This window comes from Candoia aspera, chromosome 6 (genome assembly GCF_035149785.1).
Source record: "Candoia aspera isolate rCanAsp1 chromosome 6, rCanAsp1.hap2, whole genome shotgun sequence".
Taxonomy (NCBI): Eukaryota; Metazoa; Chordata; class Lepidosauria; order Squamata; family Boidae; genus Candoia; species Candoia aspera.
Window position 1 is genome coordinate 8893870 of NC_086158.1, and position 17441 is coordinate 8911310.

The following is a 17441-nucleotide window of genomic DNA, read 5'->3' on the forward strand; positions in this document are numbered from 1 at the left end:
GCTTGCTGTGACTGAGAACAGAACCCATTGCAGCAGGATAGCAAGTGGCCACAGGCACAGCACATTTCATGGGAGGACTGTTTCCTCTCAGGGCAAGAATGGGCACATAACACTTTCAGCTCAGCTGTATGGAAAGACCCTATGATGGAGAATGGGAAGCAGAAAATTGAAGACCCTTGTGTGATCCCTGTTGTGGAACCAAAACAAATATGTAAACCAATCTCTTCCCTGTCCTCTTCCTCTCATCACAAGTTCCATAATAGGGAGCAAATTCAGAACATACCCCAAGAACCCTAGGCCAAGGAGAAAGGGCTTAACTTTTTCTTGAGGTACATGAAGCCAGTTCAGGGACATGCATAGCAAGGAAAGTTGATTGAAAACAACATTAACTCTCTTTTCTGTGTACAGCAGTTTTTTCTTGCACTGGTAATGTGCTGGATAAAGAAGGTCCAGATAGGACAACCTTACAGCCCACCTCATTTCTGCAGAGAGCTTCATTTCCTTACAGCTCGCCTTCTTCCAATTACCAAGCCACAATTCATCCATATCGTCAGTCACAAACTTTGGCTAATCGATCAGGCCATGGCATTGCACAACCAGTTACCCCAGCAGTTCCTTCAGTGCCTAAAGCTAAGATGTTAAAGGCAGAATCAATCCCACTGACAAAATTACAGGCTGTGCACAAGGGGCAGAAAATACCATGGCTCTTACGCTGTTGCCGGTCAACCCTACGAAGCCCGACCACGTGGAAACCTATAGTGGCTGTGGGGACGACAGTTTTGCAGTCTGAACCACAAACTGACTGGATTGAAACCCACAAAGCCTTAAAAACAAGACTGGTCCCTCAAGAAACAACCTCAAAACTGCAACTATCAACCAGTCAGAAAACGGTAACTCCTGTTCCGGTCACAACCAAGGGACATGTATATAAGACTGTCTCCAGGGCAACTGGCCAGCACACCACAAAGCTGAGGAAACACACAACAACTGAAACAACAAGTTTTGCAGCCCACAAGAGCATGCCAACTGTCCAGACCAGTCCACCGATGCTGACCACTCCAGCTGGACCAACGCTTACATGTCAACCATCACCAGCTGTTACAGGCACTTACCGTGTTTCCAATGGAACAGCAGATTGTATTAAAGCGTTAATTGGCTTGACAATGATTGTTACAAACACAAACACGGTAAGCTGCTCCCCTTTCTTCGTTTTTGTTCCTTTTGTTGCCAGAAGTGTCCAATCCAGCCTTCCTCAGTCTGGTTCCAGCCAGATGATTCTCCATTTAAAGTTAGGGTTTTTAAAGATGAGAGGCATAGCTATTATTCTCTCTCTCTTTCTCTCTCTCTCTAAATTTGTAAGCAATAATAGTTTGTCAGCCTTTGCTGAAATTAATGCACTGATGACTTGCCTATTTCACAGGATGATCTAGAATATTTTAATATTGATCCAAATGCCACACACACAACAGGACATTGTGGATATGGCCAATCAATGCTCAACATCTCATTTGAAGGTGGCTTCATACGTTTTACTTTTACTAAGGTAAGGTTTTCTTCAGAGACGGTGGTGTGGAGAATTGAGGGCTTTGGAATTCTCTTCAAAGAATTGGCTCTGTTAGCATGTCACAATCCATAGTTGACAAAGCCATGGTTAATTCAATTGATGTATCTGTCTGAATTTGCATAACACACACTGAACTAGCCAAACCAACCACAGGGATTAGGCTCACCATCCTCCCACCCCGCAGCCCCCGGAAGCAATTTGAAGATAATCACAACTCCTTTTTCCTCACTTGACCTAGCTTAGTGTTTCTCAACCTTGGCCACTTTAAGATGTCTAGACTTCAACTCCCAGAATTCCCCAGCCAGCATGCTGGCTGGGGAATTCTGGGAATTGAAGTCCATACATCTTAAAGCATGGTGGCTGGGGAATTCTGGGAATTGAAGTCCATACATCTTAAAGCATGGTGGCTGGGGAATTCTGGGAGATAAAGTCCATACATAGGCTAACCATATTTCCTCAAGACAAAAACGGGACATTGGGATGGCAAAAATGGGATGGGGTTAAACTTACGTAATATTCCACATTCATGAAAAAGTAAGACGATAAAAAACGTATTAAAGAGTTTTTAAGATCCATTTGCTGGTCCTTAAACAGATTACTGTATATATAAATATTTTTTGTTTTTATTAAAATGAAAAAGTTTTATTACATGAACTTATTCAGCTAACAACTATTCTTCAGTGACAGAACTCATACAAAAATTTAGGTAGACATAGAGGGGGACTGTATTTCACCATGATTGTACCATGAATATTTCTCCGAAGTAATCTTATGCAGCAAATTTCGGTCTTTCAATACCTTATCATAAAACTTCTCACGCTCCATGACACAATTTTAAGATTTAAGCTAAAACTGTCACTCTGCTCTCCCTTGCGGCCTCTTGATTTCAGTCTCCCGCTCAATCAAGCTGCTGCTCCCTCGCGGCTTGCTGCTGTGTCACCGACATGCTCGCGTCACCCAAACCTGTCCAATCACCAGTGACAGGTTCACGGGAACTTTCAAATTTTTAAGTAATGGTTTTTTAAAAAACAGGACAAAATTGACATTTATATTAAAACAACGGGACAGTCAGGAAATGTGAAGAAAAGGGTACTGTCCCATGTTAAAACAGTATGTATGGTCAGCCTATCCATACATCTTAAAGCATGCTGGCTGGGGAATTCTGGGAGTTGAACTCCAGAAATCTTAAAGTGGCCAAGATTGAGAAACATTGACCTAGACTGTCTTGCTCCCCACCATGGCACAAACATGCTCCAGCCACCCCTTTTTCCTGCTGTCTCCTCTTAATGTCATCTTCATCTGGTGACCAATGTGTACCAGGCAGCCTTAAGTTGTCCTGAGTTGTTCCAGCTTTAAAGAAGTGTTTGTCCTCTTGTCCCAATAGAGTTTTTGCATGAATCAACCTGGAATGCTTCACCAACCAGCCTGTTGCTGAAGTGGTTGGGAGACTTCTAGGGCTGAGATCAGTCCAGCCCTTATTGGCCCCTTTAGGCTAGTGTGGACACACCAGTTCCTGTCCAGTTTTGGGCACTGTCTTCCAGGGCTATTCTGGAATGGGCAGAAGAATCTGGCTCTTCCTAACCTAACCTGAGTGACCTTCTGTGCCCACCAGGTCTCCAAGCCCATCACTGGGTTGGAGACCTGAGTCAGCTCAAACTGCAGGTGATCAACGATCACAAATGTACATGTGTGGCTGTATGGTGAAGCTCTCTGTGGCTTCACAGAGTCTGTCCTCCATGTCTGTCAGCTGTTGTTTCAGTTGAGTTGAACTTGGGTTTAGCGTTCTTCTGGAATAGCACTAAACTTATGTTCAGCTCCTTTTGATAGGGCAAATTTTGAAGGTGGTTAAACCCACCAGTCGAGACATCTGTCAAGATTCACCTCCGCCACAGCCACATCTCATGTTAGGAAAGTGGTTGGGGAACACCAGGCTTGACCATCCAGGCTGGGAAGGTTTTAAGCAGCCAAATAGGTGCATTGAACCTCTGCAAGGCTTAAGGCACTTACATCTCTCTTTCATCCCCCTGTACTTACTCTGGTGGGCAGTAAAAAAGTTGTCTTTTTAGTATTTTCCTACTTTATTTGTTGCAGTTGCCTGCTTCTTCCACTAATCTCTTTTTGCTGACCATCAAGAACTATCTTTCCCCACACCTTATCATTGATTACATCCATTGCCAAAAATACTTTGCAACACAATCATAATCCATGCAGTGATCACAACAGGGTCAGGTTGTAGCTAGAGAGGCAAAGTTTTCAATCCAGGAGGGTCAGATTCAAACCCCCACAGGAAGACCTTGGGCCAGTCCATGGCTGGGTTAATGGATTACACTGAATCATAATGTATTTCTCTCCTTTTGGGAGTGTATGGTTGTAAGCCATGATTCATGGCTTGTTGAAATACATCCACCCTGGGATATCTGCAGAGGAGAAGTAAAAAAAAAATCAAGATGGTGACCACACGAGCAATGCAATTCATGTAAACAAGGGACTTCAATTGCCCAGTTGTGTCCCCCATCTTGACTTTTTTGACACCTCCCCCAACAGACACCCCAGTGTCAGCCCAACCAGTTCTGGCTTATTTAGCTTGCTATAGTTTAGCACTGCCTGTTGACCAACCCTTAGCACAACTTGAGATTTAGGCAGCCTTGAAACTGAGAGTAATCAACTAGTAAATAATTATCTTTGCTTTCCCGACGTTAGTTAGGTCAGTTTCCTAAGGGACAAAATGGTGCTTGTCAAACAGAAAATGCAACACACAAACACACGCACATATACACCAATACAGAGGTGGTATAACAGAGGCTATTGGACTGAAACAGATTATGAAATCTGAATTATAGGTCTGAGAAAAATGAAAAGATAGTCTCTTTCTTTCACATGGACATAAATCATGGTACAGAATGTGCTCTGTAAGGCCCTGCATTTTCCCAACACTCTACCTTTCAAATAAAGGCCCAACTTCTAGTGTTTGTTCTGTCTCTTTGCTTTTCTACAAGAGAAATATTCTTTAGCTGAAGTAAGATCTTAGGACTGTACACTTGAGAGGCACATGAAAGGTTTTGCCGCAACAACGAGGTAAATTTTGAGTTAGCTAATCCTTCCCATGGCCTGCAAGGCCAGTGTCACAGAAGAGAGTCAAATCTGCCCCTTGAAATATGAGTAGATATGAAGTTTCTGTCCCATTCCTCAAAAAGAATGTTTACCAATCAGAAATATGAATTACTGGATTTCTAGTACTTAAGTGCTGTATAACTTTCCTTCATTATTGGCACTCAAAAAAGGAAAAAAATTAGAAAAGGTTTGGAAAGAGAACAGCTGGCCAGAGCATAAATACTCTTAACTGGTGGCATTCACACAGTGTTTCTCAACCTCAGCAACTTTAAGCTGTTTGGACTTCAACTCCCAGAATTCCCTAGCCAGCATGCTGGCTGGGGAATTCTGGGAGTTGAAGTCCACACAGCTTAAAGTTGCTGAGGTTGAGAAACACTGCATTCACATAATACCCATAATCTAATTGCTAAATCAATCCTTTTTCTGAATTGTGTGAAACTTGGAATCATAAATCCAGAAAATGGATTGATTTTACACAACAGGTGAAGAGAAAAAGATTGGTCTTAATCATGCTTAGCAAAAGCATTTTGAAAAGACTTTCCCCAATCTGGTGAAGGGTGTTGTATGAATGCAGAGACTGATTCAAGAAAGAGATTTAAATTCACTTATCATGCTAAATCATAAAATGGTTGTTTGCTTTTGGCTTTATTTGTTACAGGTGTGTAACCCTGGGTGTGCCAGGAAGGTATGGGGGCCAATGGTGAAAAGTGAACAATCCTGAATTTGCACAAATGTCATGACTTATGTACTTACCTCACACATCAGGACGCAAACATACAATGGCAACATTTGCCTCATGATATCACCTTGCAGAAGTGAACTTGCCCCTTGTGTTAAGCTTTTATGAGGCTCAGCCTGTTATGTGAATCTGGCCACTGTGGGTTATAAGCCATGTTTTATGGCTTGGTGCATCTGGCGAGTAGGCGGCATACAAATTGGTGTAAATAAATAATAAATTGGTGTAAATAAATAATAAAACACATTTTGCTTAACTCTTAATTGCAGAGTAAACCACAATTAGCCCAGCTCGCACAAGTTAGTGCGAGTCCTTGTAGTTTATAAACTACACTGGCTGGAGATTCACATAACATGCTAAGCTTAAATGAAACTAACAACATGGAGCCAACATGGGGTAGCAGTGAAGGTGCTGGACACACAAGATGAGCCCTGAAAAATATAAAGGCATAATGTGATGCATGAATCCAAACTCTTATCTAATTCTTTGGGAGAAAAAAACCCCTTTCTTCCTCTTTTCATTGTTATTTGCAGAAGGGAGAGATCTATTATATCAGCACGGTTGAAGCTTCTCTGTCAGTTCTCTCGCAAGGTAGGTGCTGGGTGACTTCTTCATTCAGATAATCACCACCCTGGCATCCATCTCTCCCTCAGATACTGGCACAGAGCTAAATGTTGGGTTACAAGCCCATTGGAAACACAGTTTCCAGTGTGTTTCCCTGTGTTAGTCTAGGGTAGCCAAAAATCCGATGTGTAACCCTGTGTCAGTCTAAGGTAGCCAAAAATCAGGAAACATCTGGGTGATCTTTTCAGATGAACACATTTTATTAAACCCAGGGGTCTAGCCATCTTCAAAACGTATCTCTTCCCCCAGCCCACATTAGCCGTGGTGGTTTTTCTCACTGGCAGGGGACACTTTTAGGGAATTCCACTAATTTGCCCTGCATTAAAACTGTAACGATATTGCCACTCAATACGAAAGCAGAATAGACCTCAGGCACTGGGATCCCCAATTCACCCCAGCATATTTTTCTGCCTGCTCAAGGTCTGGCAAATTGCAGATGAACATAGCTGTCTGGCTGTGCCTGAAACCACAATTGAACCAACCATATCTCAGTCTAGCCCAGTGTTTCTCAACCTTGGCCACTTTAAGATGTCTGGACTCGAACTCCCATACATCTTAAAGCATGCTGGCTGGGGAATTCTGGGAGTTCGAGTCCAGACATCTTAAACTGGCCAAGGTTGAGAAACACTGGGCTAGCCTATCAACCAAGGCAGCTAAAGCACAACAGTGCTGTGCAAACCCAGGCCATTAGTTTAGGGCTTGGTGTTGTGCAAAAACAGAGATAAAATTAGCCACAAAACTCAACAGTGACATGTCCTTCTCTGCAAACTTCAGGTTGTGTGTACAACAGGATTAAAAATGACCAGCTCTTCTCCACAGCTGTGGGAAACTCCTTCAAATGTCTCAGTAAGCAAACAGTGGTCCTGGCCAACAATTTTCAGCTGCAGGTTGCCAATTCCCAGCTTCAAGCCTTTGATATCATTGATAACCAGTTTGGAAAAGGTTAGTAAATGCATCACTGGGGTTCCTATGGTTAAGAGTTCCGTACTAAGGGTGCAAAGGGACCGTGGTCATTTTTACACCATGATCTCCAAGCCTTGGGGTGCATGGGAAGGGGATGAAGATTTCACCGATTGTCTCTCAGCCATGCTGCATTTAATCCAAGTCAACTTTGTATGCATACAAATGCGTGCACAGGACCCCTGCCTTCAACAAATTTCCCAGTAGCCCACAAACAAATGCTTATATAATTTTCAGTTGCACTGGCCACTAGGAGGCAGCACATGACCAGTTTCAACCTCATTAGGAATTGTCAGACATTCATAGCCTTATTTTATGGGGTTCAAACTCTCTGGAATTGAAGTCATAGATCATTCCACTTTAGATGATGATATAAGGTATATTAGCTTTATGGGCTAAACAGGTCCTGATGCTCAGCAATGTTACAGAATCTGTCAGAATGGGAAGGGACTGTATATACCATTCTGGTAGACTATATAACCTTGTAAGTAGTACCTACATTTTCGGCCGTGTGTAAAACTCAGGAGCAGAGACAATCAGTGTAATCTAGATTCCCATCTCCTTGCATTTAACTGAACATGTGAACAGTCTAATATAGAGAGATGTTAGGGTTAAAATGTCCTGTCCTTAGAAGTCCCCCGGCACAGCAGCTGAAGCTGAAGGCCCACATGTCATGAGTTACATAAATGAGGATTTGCCATAGTTCAAATGATTTCAACTGGTCCAAAGGTAGTTTTTACATATGGCGCTCACAAGCTGTTGGATAATTCTCAATAGCTGTATTTGACTAAGCAGAACATCACTGGGGCAGCATATAATGCTTCTTTATTGAAGTCTAACATTCTTTTTCAAATTGCAGCGGAAGAGTGCCCTTTGGATAGAAACAAGAGGCTGATCCCAGCAACTATTGGCTTCAGTCTGGCAGGATTAATTGTCATCATCCTGGTCTCCTGTGCGATTTACAGAAGAAAAACTCACTCAGGATACAGTCGTATCTGAATCCCGAAGTTTGTTTATAAAAGAGTGCAGCAGCAATTGAAAAGTTCAGGAAGAATGGAAGGTTCTGCTTGCTTTGCTGTGGCAATCAGATGTGCAAATAGCAGTTGAGCATCTTTAAGTGATTTTTTATATTCTGACTAATCAAAAATTAATCAGGTCAATGCACACATGCATACACACTCAATTATCTATATACAATGGCAGCAGTGTATTTATTTGCTTGGGTGTTATTAGTTTTTTATTCATCTGCATATTTTTGCAAATATCAACGAATTCAATTAAGATGAATAATAATAAGTCTCTATCTCATAAACACAAGCAACTCACCCTCAAGCTTATTTGTGTTGGTTTCATAAAGACGCCATATAGTGAAATTATGTTCTATATTAACTTGTGATTTTTAGAATGCCCCCCTTTTAAAGTTGTTGAGAAGCTTGTGATATTAAGAGAGCAAAACATTTTTCACACACTTTCTTTTTGGGTCGAATCAGTCATTCGTCTGGTGGGAATAACAAGTACTTTCAGAAGCAATACTGTAAAATGGGTCACTGACCACCCCTTCTGACAGCAGTCCAATGTGTTGCCAGTTTGGGCTCATAACCTTAACAAAGGCACCAATTTTACTACAGGGAAGGAATCCCCTGCCCCATATAAACCAGAGCTTAGCCAAGGTGATTTCTGTATAAGAAAAAACAAGATATCCCTCATGAAGGACTGCCAAGAGTGCTTGCTTGTTTGAGTTAAGAAGGGGTTGTGAGCTACTGTAAGATGCTAAGGGGTGAAGAAGAGTGAAGCGGCAAGAGTATTTTCTTCAGTGTATTTACTGCTTTATTCCAATGGACAGATCATCGGAGATCATTCTGCATGACAAATGATGAAGTCAAGTGCAAAATTGTTTAAAACATGGTTTCTCCATGATCATGTCTCCTCCTAGGGATGTATTTCGATAGTGCCGCTTATGAAGAAAAATTGTTGGAGACAATCTTTTTCTGGATAAGAAACACTTCATAAAAAGAAAAGAGCTTCAAGTTCACTAGACATGTCCTTGGCTATATCATTGTATTATGGAGCTCAGCTCACTAGCTTCTGGTGTACAACAGAAACCATCTAGCCTACACTGGGAAGTTGAAAAAAAATGTCCTGGAAGACGGTAATAGCAAAGGACTTCCTCAGGGGTTGAGCTTCTGAAGTAGACTTTTCTTTTACCAATTAAGTGAAAAGAAAAATCTTTAAGGAAGCACGTACAATCAATGAAACCAAAATTGTTAGCAGCGATGTATAGATTCTGATGAAGAAGACGACTTTGGAAAGTTCTGAAGGTAAGGGTTAGGGCAAATCTGCACATCAGGAAGCCAGATATTTCTGGGAATAGGGGAAAAGTAGTTTGAAGATAAGTAACTTGACCAGAATGGTTAGTTTGTAGCTCATTGTATTGTACAAACCCAGGGAACCAAGTTACAGGTAGTCCTCGCTTAATGATCACAATTGGTACCAGAATTTCAGTTGCTAAGCGGAGCAGTCATTAAGCAAATCTGACCTGATTTTACAACCTTATCTGCAGTGGTTCTTAAGCAAACCATGTGGTTGTTAAGTGAATCACATGGTTCCCCATTGATGGCCATAAATGTGAACCAGTTGCCAAATGCCCAAATCATGAAGTAAGTTTTTTCAGCACCATCAGAAGTCCAAATCATCACTGAACAAATGGTTGTTAAGTGAGGACTACCTGAAGTTAAATACTTCATGTTTCAGTTAACCACAGATTGGTGCAGTGTGTGAACACAGCTTGAGTAATGCATTGTCTGTTCCATGTAATTCTACCTGTCTGGTCCAGTTCTTAAGCTGCTGACAGAATGGAAAGAGCCAAGCAAATTCTGCTAAATCATCTGACTTGAGGTCACACATCCTTGTATTCCCTGCTATTTAATCAATTATCCCTTAGTTATTTGATAAAAAGCAAAGCCTTCTTGGAATTGAGCCTAAGTTCTGGTGCTTTCCTTTCATTTTCTTGGCAGAGAATGGAAGTCCTTTGCCCTGCTTTCTTCTGTGTTTTTGACCTCTGAGGCTCAGAAAAATGCAGCCTAAAAAAAAGGACTATTTTCCAAGGTCAACGTTTTCTACAGAAAATGTTCCTCCTCAGTCCCATCAATTAAAAGATGCCACCTATCCGGACCCAGGAAGCGGGGACCTGCGCTCGAGTACAGCGTTCCCCACCACCACCCCGCACCCCGATTCGTGTTGTTGCCATTCTGATGATGTTCCGAAAGTCTTAACAGGCTGTTCTCCCAGGTCTTGGGTCGCATGGCAGGACACACCCGTCGCGTGTATTTTTTGCAGTAAATGAACTTGGATCCACATGGGTTTTTATTTTTTTTTCTTCTTTTTCAAACGCAAGCCAGCCCAGACGGTTTTGGAGTCGGGTGGCCTTTAAATCTTTCCCGCCTCCGCGCGCCCCCCGGGGCTCCCCTTAGCCGCCCTTCGGGGGAGCCCAGGAAGGCTGGGGAGGAGGCCGCGGGGCCCCTTTTCCAGCCCCTGTCGCTGGCGGATCCTAATACACGTAGGGTAACCAATCAATCGATCAGTCTCGGGCTGGGGTCACCAACCCGTCGATTCAAAGCCTGCCGCGCCGCCTACCCCGGCGCGAGGGGTGCCAAGCTTGGTTAGGGCTAGGGCGGCTGGCTGGCTGGCTTTGGAGGCGCCCCCAAGTCCTTCCTGGACTTCGCCAACGTCTTGCGCAAACTAGGAAACCTGGTTAACGGACGAACCCGGCGAAGCTGCCAGGGGAACGAAGCCGCCGGGATAAACACACGGGGCTGGGCAGGCGCCCCCGCTGCAGACGCAGCTGGAAAGGCCCCGGGCGCGCGGCGCGCCCTGCCCTTCTCCTCCGGCGGCGAAGCTTTCCTCCGGCAGCGCCGCCGCTTCCTCCTTCCCTCCTCCCGAGCCCGGCCTCCTTTCCGGCCTCGCTGATAGGCCCGGACGCCGCCGCCGCGCCGACCCTCCTCCCCGCCTGGCTGCCAGCTCCGGCGCAGGGATGGCGGCCTCGGCGCTGGCGAGCGAGGGGCGCCGCCAGGTCCGGCGGGCGCTGCAGAGCCGGTGAGTGCCGCCGGGCGCGGGGAGGGGGCGGGGGCGCGTGGCGGGCCCCCCCACTCCGCTGGCAGAGCGCCGCTGTCGCCCCCGGGGCAGGGAGCCCTTCCGCGCCAAGCGCGCCACCTGCAGGGCCCCGCGAGGCGCCTTTCCCGCCGCCGCGCGCGCCCCGGAGCTCCCCTTAGCCGCCCTTCGGGGGAGCCCAGGAGGGCTGGGGGGGAGGCCGAAGGGTCGGGGCCCCTCTTCCGGCCCTTCTCGCTGGCGGATCCGAACTGAAGGGAGACCCCGCGGTGCCCCTTCCGGGGGTGGAGGACTGTTTCTGGAATTTGAGGTCGCTCTTGATAGCCGCTGCTGGAAATCAACCTGCGCGTGCGGCCCGAGTCTGACGCGCGCCTAAGCTTTCACAAGGCCCCACTAGCAACCTGGAGACCGGGTCGTAGTTGCTCCTGGGGAAGCAGTGCTACTGGGACTGTGTGATTTGGCAGCTGTTTGCTCACTCCTATGGCACAAGTTGCCTCCATCATATGGAGGAGCATTGCTGTGGTTTGAGAGTGGCTATATCAGATCAGTCCTGGGGAATTGTGTTTGCACAATACACTGAATTACAAACTGAACTCTCCCTTGAAGTGAGCGTGACTGCCTCCCAGGAACTACATGGTTGGATCCAGGTTGTCTCCTTGTCAGCAGTATAGCATCCATTTGCCAGAGCTGCTGCTGGGATTTTGTTTTATTTCCCTGCCTGGTTTACAGCTGCTGAATCTCCTTGTGGTTTCCCATCCAAGTTCAAACAAGCTCTGATCCTGCTTAGCTGTCCCAAGATCAGTCAAGGCCATTTTTGTTTTAGTGTAGTGTGTTCTGCACATTCAGCCCCTGTGGTTTATTAATGGGCCAGGATGTTATTGGAGCTCAAAAGTTGTGTTTATTGAGAAAAACCATGGTTTAATCAGCACAGTTGATGGTTGGAGCTGCTGGCAAGGGGTGGGCCCTGCTGCCCCTTCTTAGTGTGCAGTTTCTGAATGTTTCTGGAATACCTTCTGTCTGGTGAATGTTTGTAAATCATTCAGTACTGTAGTTTTTGGAGTTTCAATGGGCTAACGTAAGAATAATTTTCTGCCTAGTCCATCTTTTTCGCACAGGGGCCTACCAGATGCCTGTTGGGGGGCTCATGGGAGGTGGAGACATGCCCCCCTCCCACATTATTTCCCTCCAACTGGAATTGGAGGTATGCCGCTCCCCAGAACCCAGAGGTAATATGGAGTTTTCAAGATTAATAGTGCTTGATAGACCTCTCCTCCGTGAATTTATCCTAGTTTCTTTTTCAAGCCATCCAGGTTAGCAGACATCACCCGCTCTTTAGCTATGAATTAGCAGCAATTGTGCTCCTTTAATTATATGGAGATCTTCGAACCCACTAGGTAGAGAGAGAGAATTTTGTAACTCAGCTTAGAGGAGGACACCCCAAACTGGTCCAGGTGTGTTGGAATGCTTTTTAGGATCTGCTCCTTTCTTCATCTCGGTCTATTTGTTCTTTTCATGGTTCTTCTAGACCAGTGTTTTTCAAACTTGGCCACTTTAAGATGTCTGGACTTCAACTCCCAGAATTCCCTAACCAGCATGCTTTAAGATGCGTGGACTTCAACTCCCAGAATTCCCTAGCCATCATAGTGTTTTTCAGTGTTGAAAAACACTGTTCTAGACCTGCAATATCTCTCTTAACATTTGGTGGTGTTGTTTATTCGTTTAGTCGCTTCCGACTCTTCGTGACTTCATGGACCAGCCCACGCCAGAGCTTCCTGTCGGTTGTCAATACCCCCAGCTCCCCCAGGGACGAGTCTGTCACCTCTAGAATATCATCCATCCACCTTGCCCTTGGTCGGCCCCTCTTCCTTTTGCCTTCCACTCTCCCTAGCATCAGCATCTTCTCCAGGGTGTCCTGTCTTCTCATTGTGTGGCCAAAGTATTTCAGTTTTGCCTTTAATATCATTCCCTCAAGTGAGCAGTCTGGCTTTATTTCCTGGAGTATGGACTGGTTTGATCTTCTTGCAGTCCAAGGCACTCTCAGAATTTTCCTCCAACACCACAGTTCCAAAGCATCGATCTTCCTTCACTCAGCCTTCCTTATGGTCCAGCTCTCGCAGCCATATGTCACTACGGGGAACACCATTGCTTTAACTATGCGGACCTTTGTTGTCAGTGTGATGTCTCTGCTCTTAACTATGTTATCGAGATTAGTCATTGCTCTTCTCCCAAGGATTAAGCATCTTCTGATTTCCTGACTGCAGTCAGCATCTGCAGTAATCTTTGCACCTAGGAATACAAAGTCTTTCACTGCTTCTACATTTTATCCCTCTATTTGCCAGTTATCAGTCAGGCTGGTTGCCATAATCTTGGTTTTTTTGAGGTTTAGCTGCAAGCCAGCTTTTGCACTTTCTTCTTTCACCTTCATCATAAGGCTCCTCAGTTCCTCTTCGCTTTCAGCCATCAAAGTGGTATCATCTGCATATCTGAGATTGTTAATGTTTCTTCCAGCAATTTTAACTCCAGCCTTGGATTCCTCAAGCCCAGCTTGTCGCATGATGTGTTCTGCGTACAAGTTGAATAGGTAGGCTGAGAGTATACAGCCCTGCCGTACTCCTTTCCCGATCTTAAACCAGTCTGTTGTTCCGTGGTCTGTTTTTACTGTTGCTACCTGGTCGTTATAGAGATCCTTCAGGAGGCAGACAAGATGACTTGGTATCCCCATACCACTAAGAACTTGCCACAATTTGTTATGGTCCACACAGTCAAAGGCTTTAGAATAGTCAAGAAAACAGAAATAGATGTTTTTCTGAAACTCCCTGGCTTTTTCCATTATCCAGCGGATATTGGCAATTTGGTCCCTAGTTCCTCTGCCTTTTCTAAACCCAGCTTGTACATCTGGCAATTCTCGCTCCATGAATTGCTGAAGTCTACCTTGCAGGATCTTGAGCATTACCTTACTGGCATGTAAAATGAGTGCCACTGTTCGATAGTTTGAACATTCTTTAGTGTTTCCCTTTTTTGGTATGGGGATATAAGTTGATTTTTTCCAATCTGATGGCCATTCTTGTGTTTTCCAAATTTGCTGGCATATAGCATGCATTACCTTGACAGCATCATCTTGCAAGATTTTGAACAGTTCAGCTGGGATGCCGTCGTCTCCTGCTGCCTTGTTATTAGCAATGCTTCTTAAGGCCCACTCAACCTCACTCTTCAGGATGTCTGGCTCTAGCTCACTGACCACACTGTCAAAGCTATCCCCGATATTGTTATCCTACCTATACAGGTCTTCTGTATATTCTTCCCACCTTTTCTTGATCTCTTCTTCTTCTGTTAGGTCCTTGCCATCTTTGTTTTTGATCATATCCATTTTTGCCTGGAATTTACCTCCGATGTTTCTAATTTTCTGGAAGAGGTCTCTTGTCCTTCCTATTCTATTGTCTTCTGCCACTTCCGTGCATTGCTTGTTTAAAAATAATTCCTTATCTCTTCTGGCTAACCTCTGGAATTTTGCATGTAATTGGGCATATCTCCCCCTATCACTGTTGCCTTTTGCTTTCCTTCTTTCTTGGGCTACTTCTGGTGTCTCAGCAGACAGCCATTTTGCCTTCTTGGTTTTCTCTCTCTCTGGGATATATTTTGTTGCCGCCTCCTGAACAATGTTGCGAACTTCTGTCCAGAGTTCTTCTGGGACCCTATCTACTAAGTCCAGTCCCTTAAATCTATTCTTCACCTCCACTGCGTATTCCTTAGGAATATTAGTGAGCTCATATCTAGCTGATCTGTGGGTCTTCCCTAATCTCTTTAGTCTGATCCTAAATTGTGCAAGAAGAAGTTCGTGATCTGAACTACAGTCAGCTCCAGGTCTTGTTTTTACTGACTGTATAGATGTCCACCACCTTTGGCTGCAAAGGATGTAGTCAATCTGGTTTCGGTGTTGTCCATCTGGTGAAGTCCATGTATAAAGCCGTCTCTTAGGTTGTTGGAAGAGAGTGTTTGTTATGCAGAGTGAGTTCTCTTGGCAAAATTCTATCAGCCTATGTCCTGCTTCGTTTTGTTCACCCAGGCCATGCTTACCTGTAATTCCAGGTGTCATTTGACTGCCCACCTTAGCATTCCAGTCTCCCGTGATGAAAATAACATCTTTTTTAGGCGTGTTGTCCAGTAGGTGCTGCAGATCCTCATAGAACTGCTCTACTTCAGCTTCTTCAGCATGTGTGGTTGGGGAGTATATTTGGATCACTGTGATGCTAGATGGCTTGCCCTGAATTTGAATTGAGTTCATTCTATCGTTTTTTGGATTGTATCCAAGCACTGCTTTAGCCACTTTACTATTAATTATGAAGGCTGCTCCATTTCTTCTGTGGTCCTCTTGTCCACAGTAGTAGATCTGGTGGTCATTTGATGTGAAGTGGCCCATTCCAGTCCATTTCAGTTCACTGACACCCAAAATGTCTATCTTTAATCTTGATATCTCACCAATAACCACATCCAATTTGCCCTGGCTCATAGATCTTACATTCCAGGTTCCAATGGTGTGTTGATCCTTAGAACATCGGATTCGCCGTTCACCACCAGCACCGTCGGCCGCTAGCCGTCCTTTCGGCTTTGAGCTAGCTGCGTCATCACGTCTGGGGCTAGTTGAACTCATCCTCTGTTCCTCCCCAGTAGCATTTTGACCATCTTCCGACCTGGGGGTCTCATCTTCCGATGGTATACCGACATATCTCTGGTTGTACTGATCCATTTAGTTTTCATGGCAAGAATACTGGGGTGGGTTGCCATTACCTTCCCCAGGGATCGCATTTAGTCTGACCTCTCTGTCATGACCTTCCCGTCTTGGGTGGCCCTTCACGGTTTAGCTCATGGCATCATTGAGGTGCTCAAGCTCCAGCACCACGACAAGGTAGCGATCCTTTGCTGAAGTAAAGATTCTTTGGCTTGTCTAACATTCGGTGACCACAACACATTCCTGTTTGGTTTGAGGAGTTGCTTGCTGGTGCTTTGTTTGTGTGTCTGAATCACATTTCTGTCTTCAAATCTGCCTTCGCAGTCTGATTGCAAAAAGTGGCTATTATGGAATAACCAGGTTTCTTCCCCCCCCCCCCAGCTGAATTTCTGCCTTGACAGCCTTATCCATCATTTTATTTCTATCTCTGATAAATTCCTGCGTTGATTCTTTACAGTGTTGTTTTCCTTTCACAGAAAATGGCTTTGGGTATCCAGCGGCAGAGAATATGCATCTGTAACAGGTAAATTGTTTGGATTGTTTTCTTTGTGGAAAATTTTCCAGACTTTTCATGCTAACAATTATATAATAAGTAGAAACTAAAGCTTGAGTCTTTGAACAGCAATAATACATGCATAGTTTTACTGTAAAAGAATAATATTACCAAATTATATACTGGTAAAGGCACATAATGTTGTTGTTATAGAACTAAGGTGATACAATAAAATTTTACAGGATTAGGAAAAGAAGTTAATTTCCCTATAGAATGCACAATTACATTATTATTTCTCTTCTTTAAAAGAAAACAAGGGATATTCATGCATGCGGGTCCATTATGCTATTTTCTTTAACAGTAAGGAACATTATGCAGTGTGTGGAAAAGGATTAAGAAGTAGTAAGCCAAATAAATTAAAGACCTGAGATCAGAAAAATAAAAGGAATTTTGCAGGGGGTTCTCATCTGAGAACTCTCCAGCATGGAACCGTGAATAACAAGGCCTCGGATCTGTGTGAATGGGTTCTTGAGCCTAAGGTCCTCCTCTTCCTCCTGTAGTGGTTGTCTGCATTTGCTCCACCTTCTCTTTGCTTGGTTCTGGTGGATTTCACGGAGTCAGCCTGGTTGTAGGGCTCCACGTGGCTTCCTTTCAGCCACTGGTGGCCTCCTCCTCTGGAGCAACTTGTTGGGCTGGTGATGGAGAGAGGCATGGGATTATGGAAGGGAGGGGTTGGAAGCGACCTCAGAGATCAACTGTCCAATGCCCTGCCCACCACAGAAATCCACCACTACAGCATCCCGAACTGCAAGCCAAAGAATCCACGTGTGCCATGCAGCTCATGCCGGCTTCTCTACGTGGCTCTTTCACAAGCTTTTTGTAATGGGCCTCTTAACTGCACTGAGGCACAAGCACTATGGCAGCCTTGCAAGGTAGTCAAGACAAGATGCCAGAACCATGAGTACTAACACTACCTTTATTGTAAGGGTTGTAGTTACAGAGTCTTGCAAGTTTGAAAGTGCATCTCCCCCCCCCCACCTTTACAGTCCAAGAAACTAGGGAAGGTCCTTTCTGAGATGTTTGCCACGCCCCCATTCCGTCTGTGGGCTCAGCCGCCTCTTAT

At 44.7% G+C, this 17441-nt stretch overlaps 2 protein-coding genes across 2 annotated transcripts in view; both read left to right on the top strand.

Annotated features, from left to right (window-relative positions):
- Positions 1-418: 418 nt before the first annotated feature.
- LAMP3 (lysosomal associated membrane protein 3) lies at positions 419-8236 on the top strand. The gene is made up of 5 exons (XM_063306744.1): positions 419-1187; positions 1421-1543; positions 5945-6002; positions 6810-6977; positions 7855-8236. Exons 1-5 carry the CDS (start codon positions 636-638, stop codon positions 7992-7994), a joined length of 1041 nt encoding a protein of 346 aa, XP_063162814.1. The 5' UTR covers positions 419-635; the 3' UTR covers positions 7995-8236.
- Positions 8237-10992: 2756 nt separating this feature from the next.
- MCCC1 (methylcrotonyl-CoA carboxylase subunit 1) overlaps positions 10993-17441 on the top strand; it is a 34164-nt gene continuing 27715 nt past the window's right edge. Inside the window, exons 1-2 of the mRNA XM_063306397.1 lie at positions 10993-11087; positions 16302-16348. Coding sequence (XP_063162467.1) covers positions 11026-11087; positions 16302-16348 — 109 coding nt within the window. The 5' untranslated portion in view covers positions 10993-11025. The remainder of the gene's footprint in view (positions 11088-16301; positions 16349-17441) is intronic.

Coding starts and splice junctions, on each gene's coding strand:
- LAMP3 (XM_063306744.1), top strand. CDS start 636: ATGTTAAAGGCAGAATCAATCCCACTGACAAAATTACAGGCTGTGCAC. Junction 1,188..1,420: donor TTGTTACAAACACAAACACG/GTAAGCTGCTCC, acceptor CCTATTTCACAG/GATGATCTAGAATATTTTAA. Junction 6,003..6,809: donor TCTGTCAGTTCTCTCGCAAG/GTAGGTGCTGGG, acceptor TGCAAACTTCAG/GTTGTGTGTACAACAGGATT.